This window comes from Papaver somniferum, chromosome 6, assembly GCF_003573695.1.
Source record: "Papaver somniferum cultivar HN1 chromosome 6, ASM357369v1, whole genome shotgun sequence".
NCBI lineage: Eukaryota > Viridiplantae > Streptophyta > Magnoliopsida > Ranunculales > Papaveraceae > Papaver > Papaver somniferum.
The window spans coordinates 76,520,877-76,545,039 of NC_039363.1; the positions used below are offsets into that span (position 1 = coordinate 76,520,877).

General features: G+C 41.2%; 1 protein-coding gene across 1 annotated transcript; it reads left to right on the forward strand.

Annotated features, from left to right (window-relative positions):
* The first annotated feature begins 1,980 nt into the window (after positions 1-1,980).
* LOC113290954 lies at positions 1,981-16,579 on the forward strand. The gene is made up of 5 exons (XM_026540534.1): positions 1,981-2,190; positions 14,247-14,360; positions 14,445-14,531; positions 14,645-15,857; positions 15,942-16,579. Exons 1-5 carry the CDS (start codon positions 1,981-1,983, stop codon positions 16,577-16,579), a joined length of 2,262 nt encoding a protein of 753 aa, XP_026396319.1.
* The last annotated feature ends 7,584 nt before the right edge of the window (positions 16,580-24,163 follow it).

Sequence of the window (24,163 nt, forward strand, 5' to 3'; positions counted from 1 at the left end):
TAACCTAAACGAAGTTGACTGTAGTATTTAATCAAGTGACTCTAGATGAGTTTTAATTCTAAAATATGACAACCAACCTTCACATACCAATGCTTGGTGAGTTCAACGAGCTATTCTCTAAAAAATTGTTAAACGTCCTTTTTACTAGCCCGTGACTTTGAGACATGAAAACTTGTAGTTATTAGATACGATGCGCCGACAGTTGTTGTAGACGGATCCACAGTTGCGAAGCCATTAGGACGATATAGTGAAACCTTAATAAGTGTTGCGAAGCATAATTCTGATGGGTTGAATGCTATTATCCGCGCCATAAGCCCAGATCTTCAGGACCATGTGACTTCGTGTACTAAGTCTAAAGATGCTTGGGATATCTTAGAAACCGTATTTGAAGAAGATACCTCAGAGAAAGAAGTTACGCTTCAAAACCTAATTCTTACTGGGAAAATCTTCGTATAACTGATGAAGATTCGTTTGATAAGTTTAATCAAAAGGTGTCTGGAATTGTTAATGCATCTTATGCGTTAGGGAATATTATTCCTCAAAATGATACTGTGATGAAAATTCTCCGATCTCTACCAGAAAGATACGAGTCTAAAAACATGCCATCGAGTAAGGAAATAACCTTGCCACACTTTTCAGAAACACGTTAGTTATAAAGTTCAAGATCTTTGATCATGAACTGTAATCCAAAGACGGAAAGGATATTGCGTCCAAGGCACTGAAAATCACTAAAACTCTTAAAAGTGAAAGTGTTGACAACTTTGTGGATAATCTTGTTGATCCTGATTATTCAGATGAAGATCTTGATAACACAGTTTCATTGATCACAAGACAGTTTAGAGAACTTTTTAGGAAGAGAAATAAACGGTTCACCAGAGAAAAGCCTCCAACGTCATCTAAGCCACATAGTCGTGTTTCTGTCAAAAACAAAGAATCTAATGATAGTGACGATGAGGGTATGCCATAGTTCTTCAAGTGTAAAGGGTATAATCACTTTTCCAATGAGTGTCCAAATCGAAGGAAATACACTGGAAACAAGAGTTTGGCCGCAACACTTGATGAAACTTCTGATCGTTATGATTCCGGAAAGGATGAAGATTCAAGTGTGACACCCTTGGGAGAAATTTTCAATTTTGATGAATGTAACAATACTCATATCAATCTTGATAATTTAATTGATGATTCTTCATCAAAATCATTGGAGGATGTTATGGATTTTTCTTATACTAATAGAAATTCTCTTAATGTTTCAGGTACCACGTGCTTAACTGCTAACGTCATTCCTGAATCAATCTCCAAACTTACATGTCCTTATTGTACCATTGAGGGTCACGGACTCACATAATGTTTCAAGTACAAGCATAAACTAAGGTATGTCAACAAAATGTAACGAAGGGATAGTCGTTTGGAAAATGTGTCGAAACTTGTTCAAAAGTCCAATCCGGAGGTATGCAAATTGAACTTTTATTCTTATAAAAGATTTATTTCAAAGGTTAAGGTAAAATCTCAAACGAAGAAAAGAGTCCGGGCTAAACACCACGTAAAGAAGAATATTGCATATTCTATGCAGGAACCTAGTGGTGAGCACTCCATTTCTCACCTCAACACAATTTAATTGTGTTGAAATGTGCATCTTTTCTCATGTACCCTTAAAAAAAGATAAGAAATGCGCACACCAGAGCTTTAGATCAAAATTGAATATTATTACTTGGATGTCCATCTCATGTCTGTTCATCTTAATCTATGTTTCAAGTAATGGTATTGAAATTTTTGATCTATGAAACTTAAAGAAGGATAAAAATGACATTTTTTTTCCTTTTAGGTTTTATGTATTTTCTCTAGTTTTTGAACTTTCAAGGTTCCAAAATCCTGCATGGTAAATATCTTCTACTTCCAGACTCATATCTTTTTCACAAGAAGTCTTGCTTGTTGAGCAATATATTTGTGTTTTTTCACAAATCCATTCTATTCTCACGAATGATGGAGACTCCAAGAACAACATCTTCTCGTGAAACCTATGCTCCAATGGTTGTTGATACTCTTCCAACTAAAAAGGAACAAGAGATGTCCTATCTTTTTGTCTCATCTCTTAAGAGGAAAAGGAAGAATCAGAAGAAACCTAGAGTGGATCGCTCCAATCATAAAAGTTTTGAAAATATTCTTGAAGAACTTAATAAAACCAAGAAGGAGGTGCAGGGACTGAAGAAGATTCTACAGAAATCTCTTAAACTACACTAAGCACTTGTCAATCAATAACCTACCAGGTTGCAGGAACTAACTTTTTTATTCATGAACCATATCTTCCTATGCAGTCGTTGATAAGGAGTTTAGAGATGATAAAGAATTTTTCAAAGATTTTAAATACTAGGAAACTTCTTGTGAGAATTTATTCTTACTTTTGAGAAGGATAACTAGGGTTTGGTATAGCAAAAATTGTGATCACACAAGCTATTTCCAACATTTTTTTATCTTGCATGTTTTTAGATTTATTTACTTAAATTCTAGAGTTTTTGGAAGAAGAACTTGCAGTATGTAATCATTATTGGTTTAAGTATTGCAAAAGTCTTATGAAATATATGTGCTTTTATGTTTTCATGAATTGAGATGATATTTATATATGTGTTGATGGTGGTTTTTAGCTTAGGGTTAAAATCGTAAAACCTTACATCAGATGTGATGTCACTCTGCAAGGAAATGGTGCTGCGAGTACTAACCTCTCCCCCGACACATTTATTGAGCCGCTCAATATACCTTTTCTGGAGCCTCTCCAATACTAGACTCACTGAGTACTTTCCTATGCTATGTTCCCCAGTAGAACCCTTAATCGGTATGGCATGATGGATTTATGTTCACTCACAGCGGAGTAGCATGAACCTCCAAGTACCAAAGTTAAAGCCATTGCACGAAATGCTCAGACAGAAAGAACACTGCATTCTGTAGATAAAGATTTCTATATGGAAGCATACAAAATCCAGCTAATTATTGTGATAACTCGCAAAGAACTCATAAACTCGATTTGCAAATTAGGGTTCCGCTCCCCGTGCAGTATATTGGACCCCATTGGTCGAAACCATGCTTAAAAAAGATAGGCAACCGAATCCACCACAACGCGCTAAAAGTGCAGTCGCGCCCTAGCATGCCGGACCTCTTTCCATCGACCAATCAGGTCGCTTCAAATCCGCCACCGCGCGTTAAGAGTATGGCCACACCCTAGCATGCTGGCCCCACTTCCCGTCGACCAACCAGGTTGCTCCAAACCTGCCACGGTCTCAAAAGAGGTCGCTATACCACACTAGCTTCCCAAAAACGTGCTAGCTTCCCAAAGCATGCTAGATTCCCAAAAACGTGCTAGCTTCCCATAGAATGTCAGCTTCCCAAAAATGTGCTAGCTTATAAACGTGCCTGCACGCACATACTACACGCACTAAATAGGGTTTCAACACGCCAAACCCTAATTCAGGCAAAGTTGCAACCGAATTCGTCCACGATGCTAATTTTAACTTTGGCCACGCCGCAACTGGCACGTCACCATGCCAGGGATACTGGCACGCCACCATGCCACAGCTGCTAGCACGTCGCTATGCCACGGCTACTGGCACGCCACCATGCCACAGCTTCTAGCACGTCGCTATGACACGGCTACTGGCACGCCGCCATGCCTCACCTGCTAGCACGTTGCTATGCCACAGCTACTGGCACGCCACCATGCCACAACTACTAGCACGTCGCCATGCCACAACTACTAGCACGTCGCTATGCCACGGCTACTGGCACGCCACCATGCCACAGCTACTAGCATGTCGCGATGCCACGACTACTGGCATGCCGCCATGCCACACCTGCTAGCACGCCGCTATGCCACAGCTACTAGCACGTCGCCATGCCACATCTACTAGCACGTCGTCATGCCACATCTACTAGCACGTCGCTATGCCACAGCTGATAGCACGCCGCCATACCACACCTGCTAGAACGTCGCTATGCCACCGTTACTGGCACGCCACCATGACAAAGCTACTAGCACGTCGCTATGCCACGGCTACTGGCACACCACCATGCTACAGCTGCTATCACGTCGCTATGCCACGACTACTGGCATACCACCATGTCACGGCTACTAGCACGTCACTATGCCACAACCACTGGTATGCCACCATGCCACAGCTACTAGCACGTCACTATGCCACGTCCACTGGCATGCCACCATACCACACATAGAAACCTGCTACACGTTTTCCACGAAAACACTCGAGACATAAAAACATGTCACAAACTAGGGGATACTCATCAGGGTAATGGTCTGTCGGTTTACAGCGTGCAGCGTGCCATACGCCCGTTACAAGAAAGTGTCATAAGAGTGAGGCGGTTAGTAAATACAAGAAGTAATGGTGAAATGTTTTCTTCATTATGGAAACATCAATTCCAGGCGTTACCCGTCACCGCTTTCTTCCATTACTCAACCGATTCCACTTCTTACGAGGCCAGGGTACGTTCCGTTGCGACTTGTATAAATATGTCTCACCTATTTCTACCAAAGGACAAGTGTTTTAGTCAGGAGAACAATACACATCCAGAAATAACCTGGTAGATTTCCATTCAGCTAGCCAGTTCAACTTTCGGATACAAGTCGCAAAACACCCACACTTCCAGATCAACTATTCTGGCCTCAACACTTTCTTCGCTTCCCTCCCTAAGACCAACCCTTCTCCTTCAATTTGTAACCGAAGTAAACCTGGAACGACCATTTCTTGGTTTAGGCCAAGGTTGTATAGATTGATCTCTCGAACCAAAAGTACTCCCGTGCAGTACATTGTTTTGGGTTTAGATTCGTTTCTCACCCGCACTCACACGAAATTACCGAAATCAGCAGAAACGGTTTTCACCCACAAACAATAGGCGACCACATTGGGAGATTAATCTCTCGGTTACAATCAATTTCCAATTCCCGATTTCATTCTTCAACCCAGATTCTAAGATGGTGAAATCAAACGATCCACTCGGGCATCAATGGCTCGGTCACCAAACGGCTCAGTTACCAGTTATCACACGACAAGGAGTGACTGGGGACTTCTCACGGTCAGGACAACGTCGCCCATAAAACTATGGTGGACATGCCTATGGCTAGGGTTCTCACCAACACCAGAAGAGCAAACAGAAAGAAGAAACACGGAGATACGTACGTGGAATATGTTCGCCTGCTCTATTACTACCACTCTGCCGTTAGCACCAATACATGGAAACAAAAACGATAATACGAGCGCTAACATCTTGCGTCCTTCCAACGCCGGAAACTTGCATACTTTCCAGCGCTAGCGGCTTGCGTCCTTCCAGCGCCGGCAACTTGCATCTTTCCAGCGCCAGCAGCTTGCATCATTTCCAGCGCTGACAGCTTGCATCCTTTCCAGTGCTAACAAGTTGTATCATTTCAAACCCTAACAACTTGCATCCTTCCAGCGCTAACAACTTGCATCCTTTCCAGCGCTAACAACTTGTACCCTTCCATCGCTAACAGCTTGCATCCTTTCCAGCGCTAACAGCTTACATCCTTTCCAGCGCTAACAACTTGCACCCTTCCGGCGCCATATTTTCGCTCCACTGCCATCCAAAGTCCAGCGCCATCTTCTCCGCTCCAAAACCAACCAAAGCAGCGCCATCCTCACCCTTCGAAACAGCGCCACGGCTCCAGCACTCCGTGATCAAAACCGCGCCATCTCTGCACGATACACCTACGATCACGAGAACCAGAGTCGTTTCCACCACTCCAACGTTTCTTCAAGTATGACAGCTCCAACCGTCACCAGAGCCGTTGTTACTCCACCATCAGGGCAATAGACTAGAGGATTCAGAAGAAGCCAACCTCCTTTTACCACAGTTGATTTGATGGAAAGACAAAAGGTTCTCGTAAGGCTCAGACAGACGTGTCTATAACTCAGAAAGAGATACATATTTCCTCGAGACACTGACGAAGCGGCCAGCATAAGAGTCACGTCAACCCAAGAGGGAGCTGAAAAAGAATGCTTTTAACATCCGGCGCAGGCACTTCAGCAGGACGTGCGTTTATAGATGAAGAGGCTCGCGTTGCTCTTGAATGCCCAGTAGAAGGGAATCAGCAATCCAATTTCATCACACGTAGGAACTACTTCTCCAAAATTGAGGCTAAGAAAATAAGCAACCCTCCGGGGTTCACATAGACCCTCTTCCCATAAGTAGCTGCATAATTTATTGGGACTCCATCCAAATCGTGCAATCCATGATAAACCATTTTTGTGAGATTTTGTATTTCTACAGGGCACATCGTCAAGACATACTCGCATCCCTCAACCGCACTGCATCAGGAAAGCAGTTGTTTCCAGCCAGGGAAGCCATTCCCGAACCCCAACCTCTCCTGGGAAGCACGATTGATAGATGCACTTGGGGACTCCTAACCACTGTTCATTTGAAGGATGTCGAGTTTGACATCATGCTGATTGACGCGGCCTACGACTTCAACATTGTAGCTGTCAAGGCTCTGAGAGGTGCAAGGGAGAATCGAACAGAAGAAGTTCATTCTTTCCCATAAGGAGAAAAACGCTAATTGTTGACCAGAACCATTTGTGATGTCTTCCCATGCCATATCGTATCAATTCGTTTTTCGGAGTCAAGGGTTAATGACACCCTCACTGGAGTTTTCTACAGGAGCCGCTTCAACATTCTCTCGGAAAGCCGCTCCGTTTCCAGAGCCAGAAGCCGCTCCGCTTTAATGTTTCGCTCTGGAAACTCCTTCAACATTCTCTCGGGAAGCCGCTCCGCTTCCAGAGCCAGAAGCCGCTCCGCTTTAATGTTTCGCTCTGGAAACCGCTTCAACATTCTCTGGGGAAGCCGCTCCGCTTACAGAGCCAGAAGCCGCTCCGCTTTAATGTTTCGCTCTGGAAACCGCTTCAACATTCTCTCGGGAAGCCGCTCCGCTTTCAGAGCCAGAAGTCGCTCCGCTTCAGCATCCTCTCCATAAACTGCTCCAGGATCCGAAGCTGAAGCTTCAGCGTTTTTCTCCATAAGCTTTAACATCCTCTCCAAGAGTCGAAGCTGCTTCAACGCCATATTCCTTCCTTCCAAAGTTCGTGCCTGTATCCACCACACACCTCCCTATCAAGGATGGTGATCACAGCCAGCCAAGGATCGCAGTTTTGGCCGCTTTTTGATCCACTTCACCAAACCTCTTGGTCATGGACAGTTTACTCGCTTACGCATACAGCCGATCCCTTTGCTTCCATGGACGCCCATACAATTCCAGCCGACCTATTTTGGTTCCCACCCGGTGTAGTCTCTTCTGATCACATCTGTTGCCAAGAACTGTTGCTGCTCGTTTGTTAATACCAGCCAGAACTTCACCATAGCAACAACCGCTACAAGGCTAATCTGTACTTCTCCATGTTTTAGTTTCACATGGAAGAAGTAATAGAGTCACCACTACGGATGCGAGATGATGATATCCTTATCATGGTCAACTCACCGACCATACCGGATATAAGCATGCAAACCACACCTGGGGACTGAAGCCTCCTTCGTATTTAGAAGCTTAAACGCCGTCACCACCTTACCAGCGAATGCAGCAGAAGCACATCTTCCACGAGAAAATAGGCTCAGGATAATTACACATGGGTGTTGATGGTGGATTTTCAGCAAAGGGTAAAACCATAAAATCATGAGGCATGTTTTTGACACGGCTTTCAGGCATGCAACGATTCATATTTTACGAAGCCTTGATGAATATGTTGTCGAAAAGCCCCACTGGCTGAGCGATTCGACTCCAAGCATTTCATCATGACCTCTATGCAGATTAACAGTTCTATGACTGAAGGAGAGAGAGCCACCTCCACATAGAAGAACGATTTGGGCGGTTCTCCGTAGATTGAGAGCAAGAACGCCTTCAGGACGTCGGTGACACTCACTGTTCCCTGACTATGTGGAGAGATCGTGTATAGATTCAGGCGGTTCTCCATAAATTAAGAACACTGACGCCTTCAGGTCATAAACAACAACGTGACTCCCTGATTATGCACCATTCAGAATGGATGTGACGCCTTAACTGGCTAATATTCTTTCTGCAATAGGTCAATTCTGCTGTGACATTCACCATTGAATTCCCAGAATAATCTGTTATTGCTCCTATTCCATGGTCGAATCCACGACCTGATCCCATGGAATGGCAATAACCATTGCTCTGATTCCATGGTCTAATCCACGGCCTGATCCCATGGTATGGCAATAAACGTTGCTCCAATTCTATGATCGAATCCACGACTGACCTCATATAATGGAAATAAACAACTGTATTATCTCGTTACTCCGATTTCATTATCGAATCCACGGCTGATCTCATGGAATGGTAACAGATAATTTCATTACTCCGATTTTATGGTCGAATCCAGGATCCCATGGAATGGTAATTCTTGTTTTATTATTCCGAATTCATGGTCGAATCCACAGATGATCCTATGAATTGATAATAAATCACTACTCATTTTTATTACTCGGTTTCATGAATTATTCTCCACTGAATTTCATGAATTAGTAATAAATACCCAACAACCGTGCATCTGGACCATCGCTGAGTAAGCTCCAAAAAAATGGTGCAAGTGTACTCGACAATAATGCACGACTGAGCAACCGGATGCACAAACGAGCATCCAAAAACATGGACATACGAGGAATCCTATGCAAAACCGGAGAAAACGACAAATAATAATAAAATAATAAGAAGAGCTCGGGGGTCGGGCCCACCGGCCGGCCGACCATGCTCTAGTCATGGCCGGTCCTATGCCTCATTTATTATTTTTCCCTATTTTGTTATTTTCATGAACTCATGAAAACTCCTTGATTTTAGCAACTTTCCTTGTTTTTGCGCAAAACTCATGAATTTCCCATAACTTCATGGATTCATGAAATAATATCATAAAATAGGGAAAGGTGTGCTGGACCGGGCAACCTAGCCGGTCGGCCATGCCTTAGCCTTGGCCGGTACCACACCTCACAATCCCTAGACTTTTATAATTATTACTCCCCAAATTCATGAAACTCCTCTGTTTCAACAAAACTCATGGATCCTCCGTATATCCTAGTTTCATGAAAATAATAATATAAAATTAGGGAAAGGTGTGCGGGACTGGGCAACATAACCGGACAGCCATTCCCTAGCCGTGGCCGGTCCCACACCTTGCAATCCCAAATCTTTTATAATTATTATTTTCCTCAATTCATGAAACTCCTGGGTTTGAGCAAAAATCATGATTTTGTCACAACTTCTCAAATTTTGCTCGAATCATGAAAAACCAAAAGCCAACATGGTCACACGGCCGGCTATCCTCCCACGATAATTTTATATATTAAAATACACTTATTTTAATATTTACAAAATATTGATGAATTGAGCATACATGCTCATTCCAACAAAAATCAAGAATTTCAGTCAAGATGAAACTCTTCTGAAAATTCACAACGTTGCTCAAACTCACATCAGGAAATACTGAAACTTTCAATATGGAGACACGGACACCACGAAAACGTGTGCATGCCTTCATGACCGACCAGGGTCATCCCTAGGGCTTGCACAAAGCCGGTCCCACATGTTTTCATAATTCTGACCTAATTTGCTCAATTGCTCGTATTGGGCCCAAACTTTCTTCAACCAACCTGGGGATTGCTCAAATGGCCAACAACTGGTCACGTGCCCACCAAGAGCCGGTCCCATGCTCTCTTGGTTGGTCCTCATCTTTTATATCTAGGTTATATCACCTAATGCTGAACCCAATAATATTTCAGTAAGTGATGAAACCGACATTTAATCATCATTCTTTCACCAAATCTCGAACTGAGAACCCTGGTGCATGCTCATTCGAGAAATGGGAACCACATGGACGCCAATCATCCCATGTGGTCGGTACCTATATCAATCATGACCTATTTTCAGCGACCCATCAACTATGATCTGAAATTACGGTTTCGAATAAAATGTTCTACGAATCATCATTCTGAGCAAGATTCAAGAACTAATGAATTTATATTGATTCAGCAACCAACGTCTGAATTAATCATATAATATTTTGTAATCTACCAATATTTTAATATTTTATTGGGTCACGTCACCAATAAATATTTCGTCGAATTGAGCATACTTGCTCAATTGCTCAAATATTGATCCAGCTATCAATATTTAGTGAATTATTAGTAATTTGTCGAATTGAGCATACTTGCTCGATTGCACGATAAATTATAAACATTCAGTATTTTGTCGAATTGAGCAATACTTGCTCAGTTGCTCATCAAATTCTCAATATTCAATAATTCTTCGAATCGAGCGATACTTGCTCTTGCTGGTCAGTAATTCATCACTGAATCTACAATACTGACACAATTTCAGAGAATTACATGTTCGATCCATGAATCGATGAGCATTCACCACTTATGATCGATTCAACAAAACCTAGATTCATTGTCTAATCAGTCAACAATTGACTAATCAATACACGTCTGTCATTCAGACTCCACGATTCGTGAGACATCAATCATGTCAAATTGGGGGATAACAACTAGGGTTTTGATCTGTCGGCCTACAACACGTGGGTTCATCCACAACGAGAAATGTGAGTAAGTCGTGTCAACGGTTGGAGGAGTTAGCAAAGTAGTGCGTGAATGATCAACCAACTCTCCGCACAAAATGGAACTGGTTGTACCATTATCTCCCACTTTCCCACTCTTTCACTGAAGAAACCGTCACACTTACAGGGATCAATGTGTTCACAACTCTGGCAATATAAATAAGTATCTGAATCCATGATTGAAAAACAACAGACAACAATTGTTCACTAGCTATCAGCTGTCTACGCAGAATTCCTTGAGAAAACTACTCTCAAGAATTCATCAATCCATCAGAACTTATTCGAAATCACCAGTTCACCAAAATTGCAGAAACCTTCAACACAACCACAATCCTTAATCATCACTGATCCCACACAATTCTCAGCTTCCCTCTTACAGATCAACCCATCTCCCTCTTTGCGATCGAATTGACTCTGAAACGACCATTGACTTGGTTTAGGCTGGAGTCCTACAGATTGATCTCTCGAATCTAAGCACTTCATTTACAGTGTATCTGTGTGAGGATTAACATTTCGCCCGGCTGAGGAGTCTCGGCAACACGCTCGTCTCTTCACTTCCCAAAAAAAAACGACGACTCGTTTTTCCCCATCTACAGATTGGCGACCACAGTGGGAGATTAATCTCTCGGTTGCAATTTCACATTTTCAAAAAATGGTTTATCTTAGGTCAGGTTCAGTTACAAATCCTAACACAAACAACGTTAGCACTAGCAATGACAGTGGTACTCCAGAAACTACTCCTGCTTCCAACACCGGTGCTATTGATACCACTCCTCCTCAAACCAACGTCGGCAACCATCCTATTTTCGGCTGGTCTCCCGAGGAAATCAGAGAAAATCCGCCTACCATAGGTGATCTTATGAAGGTGCAAGAGACTTTTGCCAAAAATCAGATTGACATGGCTGCAAGGTATGCAATTATCTCAAAACTCTCACCGACAAGATGTCAAAGAAAACTCAAGAGAAGGGAAATACCAAAGAGACATCCTCGACTGTTGATCCTAAAGTCATTCCAATCCATGTAGTAGACGATGATGAAGTTCACAAAGCTTTAGATAACCCACCAACAAAGGAACCTGCTGGATTCATCACTTGCAAGGACCTGGAACACTTCATGGAGGATCGAGGAAAAGACAAGACACCATGTATCCACCGTCATCAACCTCCATATCCTGCTTCTACTCAAATAATTCTTCTCCCGAAGGGTTATACCCTCTCCAACGTCAACGCTGTACAACGGAACAGGAAACGCTCGAGAACACGTCTGTCGATTCATGGAGGCACTGAGAGAGCATGAACACAACATAATGATCCCAATCTACAGAGCCTTGCTGGATAATCTGCGATTCCAGACTTTCTCAAAACTTCATGAAGCAGCCAAGCGATCAGCAACTAACGCGCATGCTTTACTGGAAAGAGAAAGACCTAGACTGAGAACCTCGTGGTACTCAGCGTCTCTTTAACAGAAAATACAACGTCCAACCTTCCATGAACATTGTTGCTGAAGGAAGCAAAAGGAAATCCGAAGCACCACATCAAAAGCATATTTCTCCAATCTCTCAGGATCCTTCGGAAGCGCAAAGAAAGGATAACCAATCCTGAAATGCACAAACCTCAACCCTGCATCAACAAACGAGGAAATGATCATATAGATTCAAACTTCCCTCTTCTCATTGAACAAGTGATCGAGTTACTGGAAGTCTGGATTCAATATGGTGCAACCCAATTGGCATTTATCATGAGACAGCTAACTGAAGAAGAAGTGGATATTCCCAGGTACTGCTGCCTTCATAAGTTCACCAATCATCCAACATGTGACTGCAATATTTTCAAAGAGAAGGTTGATTCATAATAGCTTCAACTGCGGACTGAAGGAGTGCACAAGAATCCTTCCCAGTCAGAACCTTTACACTCTCTGAACAACTAGTCAAAGAAATAGTTCAATCGATCGATCATATCTGTGAACTGCTCTATCTGTCTAAGGCATAAAGGAAATACATATTCATAGCACCGAGTCACATTGTGTCAGACGTCTGTCTATCCCAGAAATACTCCCTAAACCTTCATCCACAAACAAGGAGACACACGACTGGGGACTGCTTACCAGTCCATCTCAGAGGAAATAAATTCGAAAGAATGTTGATCGATGCTGACACCGTCATCAACATCGTTCCACCGAAAACCCTCAGAGCCGCTGGCATCACTCAACAAGAAGCTACTTGCCATCCCATCATTAGAGCACTTGGAGAAATTTCGAACTTTGACGAGGTTGAAGCAAGAACCTGCAAAAGATGCACAGACATTCATCAAGAGGTTCCGCACTCAGGAAAGTCTCATTCCTTCCATGTCTATGTCATTTATTTCCTCAAATGCTATCCTAGCATGGGGACTCAATTTTGTTAGCAACTCTGCAATACGTCATGAATAGTAGCTTCGCCGCATTAGTATTTCACCAAGTGGTTGAATCTGACACCGCTTAGAATCGAGCATCTCACCGAGACATTCACTACTGAGAGATGACATAAGCATGGAAAAGAACGCTTTGGGTATTTCTCCATGGACTTGTAGGAATGTCCACGAGTATCAGAAATCTCTGATGTCTGCACAAGTATTAAATCCCGTTATCGCAGCGGAATGCCGAATCAATAGAAGATACACGGGCCGAGACGATCAAGCCTAAGACATTCGACACTTCAGCGCTCAAGCATATAAGAAGCCTTCGATAATAACACCTCTAGATTCAAAGAGGAGTTATTATCACCTTCCAATCAAAGAGTACACCTTCGATAATAACACCTCTAGCTTCATCACAATATCTCGACGTGACACACCGGTTTAACACCGACATGATCAAAGTATAGTTGAATTACAATCGATAAGCCTTCACTATCCCATGATAAGACTTCTGAAGTAGATGCAACATTGTTCATCAATGGATGTTACAAACTCCTTCAACTCTGCTAAGTGAATGAGGGATGCACTGGGGACTTGATTTTATTGGAAATATCAGTTCAATATATATCAATAAATGTTATCCACATAACAAGTCATTGCAACCTAATGTGATTCCATGAAACGTCGTCAAACGGAACCTATCTACATCAAAAGCCACTGCACGACTGGGGAACTTCCTCTCTTCACCAATCATATCCAGAATGAAGACTGCTGCTGCTATCTACCACGCAACAACATCGATTCCATGACGAAGTCACTTCACAGTAAAGTCATATCAGGAGAATTTGGGTTGAAATCCTAATACACCTTCATCATAGGAATGGTCAACTCACCAATTAGTTCGTGCATGCTCACTGGATGGAAGAGCAAAGACTATCATCTTCGGTCTCTGTATCAACTCCAATCATAGTATCGGCATCAGCATGTGGAGGAACTCTATTCATGGTCTCAGCATCAACAAGAATTTATGGAGAACTTCCAGTTGTAATCTCAGCATCACTCTCGGGCGCAACATCCGGCTTCATCAACTATCCGTTCTCTACAGATCGTACTTCTTCAAGCCCTAATGATTCATATCAAGATGTATAGACCTGAAAACATGGTACCGTGAACGTCTTCCCAAAGCTTGGTTTTTAATGATACTACTTTGTTTTTGCAGAATGAGATAAAGGATTTCATTGTTAATCATTATCAGGCCAAGTTCAATGGTGGTGACGTTCATATTGATCCAGTTTATTTGATATTGAACATGAGAGCATTTCAGTTGCTGAGAGTGCTTATATGGATGCTATTCCATCTTTGGAGGAAGTTAGAGTGGCAATTTTTGACTTGGGAGCTGATTCTGTGCTTGTCCCAGATGGCTTCACAGGCTCTTTCTATAGACAGTGTTGGGACATTATTTGTAGAGATCTCTTTAATGCCATTGCAAACTGTTGGTCTATGCGTAAAATTCCCAATGACATTAACTCTAGTTTTATTGTTCTTATTCCAAAAAATAACAAATCTGATGCTATTAAAGATTATAGGCCAATTGGCTTGAGTAATTTTTTCTTCAAGATCATTATTAAGATTATGGCTACTAGGCTTGGTATTGTGCTAAATAAGTTGATCTCTGAAGAGCAAGTGGCGTTTATGAAGGGTAGAAACATACATGAGAATATAACTTTGGCGTCTGAATTGATCAATGAGATCAATACGAAAAGGAAGCATGGGAATGTTGGCCTCAAACTGGATATTGCTCAAGCTTTTGATACGGTAAGTTGGGATTTCATAGCTGAAGTTTTTCGTCAATATGGCTTTTCTGATTCTTGGTGCATGTGGGTTCTTAATATCCTTAGCTCAGCTCGGATTTCTGTCATGATTAATGGCTGCCCTGAAGGTTATTTTGGTATTACTAGATTTTTGCTTCAAGGTGATCCTCTCTCACCTTTGATCTTTGTTCTTATTGAAGATGTTTTAAGTCGCAATATTTCCAAGTTGTTTGCAAATCATAGTATGAATGTTATGGTTAGTAAAAAAGGTGTGGCGCCTACACATTTTCTTTTTGCGGATGATATCCTTATATTCTGCAGAGGTAATCTTCATAGTTTTCAAAATTTGAAGAATATGCTTGTTTTGTATGAACATGCGTCTGGCCAGTGCGTAAACTATGCAAAGAACAAGTTTTATTTTGGAGGTGATAAAATTTCTCGTGCTATTGCTATTTCTAACTATTTGGGTATGGAGAGAGCTATGTTTCCGGATAAATACTTAGGTATTCAATTGAAGCCTGGAATTATTCGGCATATTCATGTTCGCCAAGTTGTTGAGAAGATTATGGACAAGCTGGATGGCTGGAAAGGTAAACTTTTATCATTTCAGGCGAGGCTTGTGATAATTAAGTCGATGATTTCTATCTATGTTATTCATTCTATGGCTGTTTACAAATGGCCATGCACGGTTATTAAGCAAGTTGAAAGGGCCATTAGAAATTTTCTTTGGTCCGGTGATGCTGAGAAACATAAATATTTTACGGTTCTATATGATGATCTATGTCTCTCAAAGCGTGAAGGTGGGCTTGGCATTAAGAAGTTAAATGATGTTAATAGGGCTATGATAATGAAGCTTTGGATTTCTATTCCGAATTCAAACAAGATTTGGGCCAGATTTTTGAGGGACAAATACTTTAAGGTCAAAGGCAATCTGATAAATTATAAGTTGGGTTCTTCGGTTTTTCCTGAAATTCGCTTAGTTTACAATTTTGTGCAGAAGCATACACGCTCAATTATAGGTAATGGTGCTAATATTTCCCTATTTTTTGATAATTGGTGTGGTGATTTTTCTATTGCGCAAAGACTTGGCATCACTTCCAAAGGCCCTAATGATTTTAAGGATAAAGTAAGTGATATCATTTTTGATGGTGTTTGGGTTATTCCTGAAAAAACAAGAGATTTGATGATTCGTTGTAATATCGATGTTGAAAATTTGCCTGTTATTGCTGGTGGTGAGGATTATAAAATTTGGGATTTAGATAGCAAAGGCGTTTTTTCAATTAAGTCGGCTAAGGCCGCTCTTAAGACGCCGACAGAAGTTGTGCCTTGTGAAAATCTATTTACTAGACAGGTTGTGCACCATACCTTGAGTGTGCAATACTGGAAGATTTGGGCCAAGCAATGTTGTGCTAGTGAAGACAATATTATTAAGAAGACAGGTAGAAGCATGCCTACTATGTGCCGCTTATGCATGAAAAGTTGCGAAACTCTTAGCCACATCACTTGGCATTGCAGAGTTGCTAGGAGGATTTGGGCTTGGGTGGCTGGAATTTTTAAGCTGGAACTAAGTGAAGACCTGGTGGACTCGTATAAGGCTGCTAAGGGTCGAAGCAGAATGATAAAGGACCTGTGGTTAGTTGCAAATCTTGCAATTGTCATGGAGTTATGGAAGTTACGCAATAAGTCTTATTTTGATACTATGGCAGTTCAGTGGCTTGGATTTAAAGGGAGAGTTTATTAGGTAATTCGTGATAACTCAATTAGAATGAAGGGCCACATGTATAATACTTTAGAGGAGTTACGCATTCTGAATTATTTCAAGGTGCGGCATGGATCATGCAAAACGTCTACCCCAATTGAGATTAGTTGGACTCCTCCTAATCAAGATGAAATCATGATCTGTTGTGATGGTGCATCTTTCGGAAACCCATGCCAAGCTGGTTCAGGTGTTGTTTTCCGTGATGTAAGTTCGGAGGTGCTTGGTGTTCTTTGTGTTGGCCTTGGTTGGCAAACCAATTTATATGTGGAAGTTTGTGCGATTATTTATGGTGTGATTGTGGCTAAGAGATGGAACATACATAGTATTTGCAGTCGTTATGATTCCAAGAGTTGCATACAAGCTTTTCAAAAGGGAAAGCTTCCTTGGAAGCTGGTGCAGATGTGGAAAATTGCGAAGTCTTACTACAACAACGTTCGTTATATTCATAGCTATAGGGAGGTAAATTTCTCAGCTGATGCCTCGGCCAAGCAAGCCTATTTGCTGGCTGAGGATATTTTTGAGTTTTATGAGGGTAGGCCAGGTTTTATTCGATCTGTGGAATGGCCTGGAAGGGTTTATTATCGTTTCAATTAGGTTTTACAGTGAGTGGCCTCACGGCTAGTCATTAGGAAGACCTAGTCCATGTTCAGTTTTTCTCTTTTTTAATTTTATTTGACCGAGAAAAAAAAAAAGAATGTCTTCCCAAAGCTTACACGACATACGGGCATAAACCAAAGTCTTCTACAAGATGTTTTCATCACTTGTACAAATGAGATACAACACACTTCAGGCCATGGGTTTACAAAAACGTACCAATGGGTGGGGAATGGCACAATACTTCCTCAACGAAAGATGTTTGTCCATGTCTCTTATACAACATACCAAAGGGGCGCATCAATCGGACATACGAGCTGAAAGATATGGCCTTTACCATCAGGTCTACGAAATCTGAAAAATTTGTACCGGATTACAAATTATAAATGTGCACGCTTCGTTGGCTGACCTCTGCAACTCCAAATTGAGTGATTCTTTGCTCATGTGATAACTCAGTCTCTTAGATTCAAAAGATGGGGTTAAGCATCGAATTCCGATGTCGTATGAGGTTCCTACAGCTTCCAGAGCATACAACATGAAAGCAGCAATTCTTAGACAGGATTCATAACTTCCACAGTCGATCAATGACCAGGTCTTTCGGCTAAGTCCTTCATCAAGTTTTACAGTCCAAGACCCGTGGCAGCAGACTCTCATGTGCTGATCATTCATCATAAAAGTAATTCTACCACTGGTACATGCAACCATGGTCATTACATCACCCTCTCTTGGGAGCAACCTCAGTTATGGTCCCGTGACCAGGGTTTCAGAAGCGATGTTTCTACGACTGACAGGAACAAGATGGCTCTGCAAGCACCATGCTCATGTATAAATCAAGGTTTCCTGATCTCAAATGAACCAATGACATTAAAATCCTTCACCAACCGTTCAAGACACAAGTGAATGGTCTAAAGACACAACATGAGTTTTTTGCGACAAATCCGTCTGAAATAATTTTACACTTCCCTGTACAAAGCGACGATCTGGGATCAATTGGTGAAGAATCTAGGGATGGGTTATATACCATTCTCTTTGTATGTATGTCCTATACAACATATCCAAAATTCACATCAATTGGAGAAACGAGCAAAGAGATGTGGCCAAAACATTGGACTACATGCCAGCTGAAAATTTTCTGGAAGTCTCCTGGAAGTTTACTGTTTCTCCTTTTTCAGGCCCTAAACAGGCTCAAAACTCAAAAAGATTCTATGATAAAGCTTGGAAATTTTCTGGGCTTAAAGATACATACGCTGATAGAGAAAATCCGACTTCGAACGAAGATTCTACGGTGTTTTTACTAAAAGGCTGAAGTCTGAAATTTTCTGGTGACGTATTTCAGCAAAATTACTCGTATACTCACATTGATTCTCATTCATTAATTCACAAATCAGCAATTTCATACTTCTATGAAGATATTACAGGAAATATACTTACTAAGGGAGTCTCTAAATCATTTGAAGGCTCGACAATGCCGGAATCTCCATTGGCAACTCCGCTATGTCCATTCGGTTCAGGATTTCGGGAATCTCCGTATTCCCGTGTCCCAAATAAGAGCACGCTTCATCAATATGCTGCTTATCTACAATGATTTCTTCCTGGATTCATCAACAAAAATTATTATTATTTCATTCAAGCGGATGCCGCGATCACCTGCACGAAAGAGATACTTACGTCGACTTTTTCATCAGTACTGGATTCCTGAATTGTTCGCCTGGGAACAAGTTGAAGACCGTCAATCGATGGAGAAAAAGTCTGAAAAGAAATAACAAAACCTTGGTCTCGTGATTCTAATTGCACGGGCAGGAAAAATTCATGACACAAGGAGCACTAACAACTCACCAAAGAAACGGTTGGGGACTGCACGCCATCTTGTAGTCCTTACTTCTGGGTTCTCCTCTCCCGTATACTTTCTTCCATTTCCGTGGAGCCTACATTGATTCGGGATCTAACTATACGATCATCCTGTGGTAAAGCTAATGGAATAACCAGGAGTACAACTCAGTATGAAGGATCTCTCACCACTCAGAGCACATCGTTCATACAAAGCGAAGGATTCGATAAAACAATGAATCATGGAATAAAGGTGCTCACAACAACATCTACAAAAATGGTAACCATCCAACTCTTACCTATTTACAATTTCACTAGCTGTAGTGATTACAATCTCGAGAATTTGTTCGCTCCTTCAAACCTGCAAAGACGAACAAAATTTGTTATTCAAAACCATAACGTGGTTTTCGTAAAACTGTGAACAATTCACGAAACTTCCATCATGTGAACAGTTCACGCTATTTTCACCGTATGAGCAACTCCCATCGAGTGAACACTCATTGGTTTTTTGTATACGCTATCAGATCACAAAATACATACAAACAGTATTTTATCAAAAATTGTTTACTTCTAGCAATTGCTGAAAATCAAAAATTTAATTTCACATAAATTTTCACTGTGTGAACATTCACTGGTTTTTCAAAAATTGGACAAACGTCCATTCTACAATTATGAAAACTCACATACAGACATTATTTCACCATGAATAATTGTCTACTTTCAACAGTTGTTCAAAATCAAAACGTTGATTTTAAACACATAACGTGAAACTCACGTAACTTCGATAATATATGTATATATATTTTTGCTCCCTCTTGCGAGCATCTGTCTTTGAAATGAGAGCATATTTTCAAAAAAATTATGAAGGCTCACATATCGAAAATAAAAAAATTTCATGAAAGCTCATATAATTTTTTTTATTACTAACAGACGCACGTCTATTCAAAAAAAAAAAAAATTTTCTCTCGTACGAGCATCCATCTTTGAAACGAGAGTTTATTCTTTTTTGTGTAATCTCACATATTTAAAAAAATAAAATTTTGGCTTCCGTGAAATCGCATAGACAAATTTTTTTATCATTAGACTCAAGTCTATTTCATTTGTTTCTTAAACTAACGAACGAGCAAACTTCTGTTTGTAAAACAAGGATTTCTTTTTTGGGTTTGGGCCCACGAACGCTAAACCGACCAAAACTCGGCTTCTAACTGACCAAATCAGCAACACCTCACCTCTCCGTGCTCACAAATAACGCTCTATCACGCTATTAGGATCCTCACTCAAATATTTGCTCGTACGTGACACCATTACGACAAACTGAGGATTCTGAACAAACCTTTGTAGATTGAGTTCAACCACTGATCTCAATCGACTGAAAATCACCATTTAATGCATTACTGCGGAACATGACTATTCCCCACTAAGCAAGGGACTTAATGTTGATGGTGGATTTTCAGCAAAGGGTAAAACCGTAAAATCATGAGGCATGTTTTTGACACGGCTTTCAGGCATGCAACGATTCATATTTTACGAAACCTTGATGAATATGTTGTCGAAAATACCCACTGGCTGAGCGATTCGACTCCAAGCATTTCATCATGACCTCTATGCAGATTAACAGTTTCATGACTGCAGGAGAGAGACCCGCCTCCACATAGAAGAACGATTTGGGCGGTTCTTCGTAGATTGAGAGCAAGAACGCCTTCAGGACGTCGGTGACACTCACTGTTCCCTGACTATGTGGAGAGACCGTGTATAGATTCAGGCGGTTCTCCATAAATTGAGAACACTAACGCCTTCAGGTTGTAAACAACAACGTGACTCCCTGATTATGCACCATTCAGAATGGATGTGACGCCTTAACTGGCTAATATTCTTTCTGCAATAGATCAATTCTGTCATGACATTCACCATTGAATTCCCAGAATAATCTATTATTGCTCCTATTCCATGGTCGAATCCACGACCTGATCCCATGGAATGGCAATAACCATTGCTCCGATTCCATGATCGAATCCACGACCTGATCCCATGGAATGGCAATAAACATTGCTTCGATTCTATGATCGAATCCACGACTTGATCTCATAGAATAGAAATAAACAACTGTATTATCTCGTTACTCCGATTTCATGATCGAATCCACGGCTGATCTCATGGAATGGTAACAAATATTTTATTACTCCGATTTTATGGTCGAATCCACGATCCCATGGAATGGTAATTCTTGTTTTATTATTCCGAATTCATGGTCGAATCCACAACTGATCCTATGAATTGATAATAAATCACTACTCATTTTTATTACTCTGTTTCATGAATTATTCTCCACTAAATTTCATGAATAAGTAATAAATACCCAACAACCGGGAATCTGGACCATCGCTGAGTAAGCCCCACAAAAATGGTGCAAGTATACTCGATAATGATGCACGACTGAGCACCCGGATGCACAAACAAGCATCCAAAAACATGGACAGACGAGGATCCTATGCAAAACTAGAGAAAACGACAAATAATAATAAAATAATAAGAGGCGCTCAGGGGCCGGGCCCACCGGCCGGCCGGCCATGCCCTAGCCGTGGCCGGTCCATGCCTCTTTTTTTATTTTTCCCTATTTTGTTATTTTCATGAACTCATGAAAACTCCTTGATTTTAGCAACTTTCCTTGTTTTTGCGCAAAACTCATGAATTTCCCATAACTTCATGGATTCATGAAATAATATCATAAAATAGGGAAAGGTTCGGGACCGGGCAACCTAGCCGGACGGCCATGCCTTATCCGTGGCCGGTACCACACCTCACAATCCCTTGCCTTTTATAATCATTACTCCCCAAATTCATGAAACTCTTATGTTTCAATAAAACTCATGGATCCTCCGTATATCCTAGTTTCATGAAAATAATAATATAAAATTAAGGAAAGGTGTGCGGGACCGGGAAACAAAACGGGCCGGCCATTCCCTAGCAGTGGCCGGTCCCATACCTTGCAATCCCTAATATTTTATAATTATTATTTTCCTCAATTCATGAAACTCATGGGTTTGAGCAAAAATCATGATTTTGTCATAACTTCTCAAATTTTGCTCGAATCATGAAAAACCAAAAGCCAACATAGTCACACAGCCGGCTAGCCTCTTATGGAAATTTTATATATTAAAATACACTTATTTTAATATTTACAAAATATTGATGAATTGAGCATACATGCTCATTCCAACAAAAATCAAGAATTTTAGTCAAGATGAAACTCTTCTGAAAATTCACAACGTTGCTCAAACTCACATCAGGAAATACTGAAACTCTCAGTATGGAGACGTGGAAACCACGGCAACGTGTGCATTCCTCATGACCGACTAGGGTCATCCCTAGGGCTTGCACTAATCCGGTCCCACATGTTTTCATAATTCTGACCTAATTTGCTCAATTGCTCGTATTGGGCCCAAACTTTCTTCAACCAACCTGGGGATTGCTCAAACGGCCAACAACTGGTCACGTGACCACCAAGATCCGGTCCCATGCTCTCTTGGTTGGTCCTCACCTTTCATATCTATGTGTTATCACCTAATGATGAACCCAACAATATTTCAGTAAGTGATGAAACCGACATTTAATCATCATTCTTTCACCAAATCTCGAACTGAGAACCCTGGTGCATGCTCATTCGAGCAATGGGAACCACATGGATGCCCATCATCCCATGTGGTCGGTCCCTATATCACTCATGACCTATTTTCAGCGACCCATCAACTATGATCTGAAATTATGGTTTCGAATAAAATGTTATACGAATCATCATTCTGATCAAGATTCAAGAACTAATTAATTTATATTGATTCAACAACCAATGTCTAAATTAATCATATATATTTGGTAATCTACCAATATTTTAATATTTTATTGGGTCACGTCACCAATAACTATTTCGTCGAATTGAGCATACTTGCTCAATTGCTCAAATATTGATCCAGCTATCAATATTTAGTGAATTATCAGTAATTTGTCGAATTGAGCATACTTGCTCGATTGCACGATAAATTATCAACATTAAGTATTTTGTCGAATTGAGCAATACTTGCTCAGTTACTCGTCAAATTCTCAATATTCAATAATTCGTCGAATCGAGCGATACTTGCTCTCGCTGGTCAGTAATTCATCACTGAATCTATAATACTGACACCATTTCAGAGAATCACATGTTCGATCCATGAATCGCTGAGCATTCACCACTTATGCTCGATTCAACAAAACTTAGACTCACTGTCTAATCAGTCAACAACTGAGTAATCAATACACGTCTGTCACTTAGACTCCACGATTCGTGAGACATCAATCACGTCAAATTGGGGGATAAAAACTAGGGTTTTGGTCTGTCGGCCTACATGACGTGGATTCATCCACAACGAGAAATGTGAGTAAGTCATTTCAACGGTTGGAGGAGTTAGCAAAGTAGTGGGTGAATGATCAACCAACTCTCCGCACAAACTGGAACTGGTTGTACCACGATCTCCCACTTTCCCACACTTTCACTTAAGAAACCGTCACACTTACAAGGATCAAGGTATTCACAACTCTGGCAATATAAATAAGTCTCTGAATCCATGATTTAAAAACAACAGACAACGATTGATCACTAGCTATCAGCTGTCTACGCAGAATTCCTCGAGAAAACTACTCTCAAGAATTCATCAATCCATCAGAACTTATTCGAAATCACCAGTTCACCAAAATTGCAGAAACCTTCAACACATCCACAATCCTTGATCATCACTGGTCCCACACAATTCTCAGCTTCCCTCCTACAGATCAACCCATCTCCTTTTTACGACCGAGTTGACTGTGGAACGGCCATTAACTTGGTTTAGGCCGGAGTCCTACAGATTGATCTCTCGAATCTAAGCACTCCCTTTGCAGTGCATCTGTGTGAGGATTAACATTTCGCCCGGCTGAGGAGTCTCGACAGCACACTCGTCTCTTCACTTCCCAAAAAACTGGCGACGCGTTTTTCCCCATCTACAATGGGGACTACCAGAACGGGACGCCTTTACTGCTCTCAACCAGGTTATTTCCGATTTCACCATCATCACTGTCGAAGTTTTACAAGCCGTAAGAATTTCTCAGCATGAAGCCGTATACCTGCATCAAAGT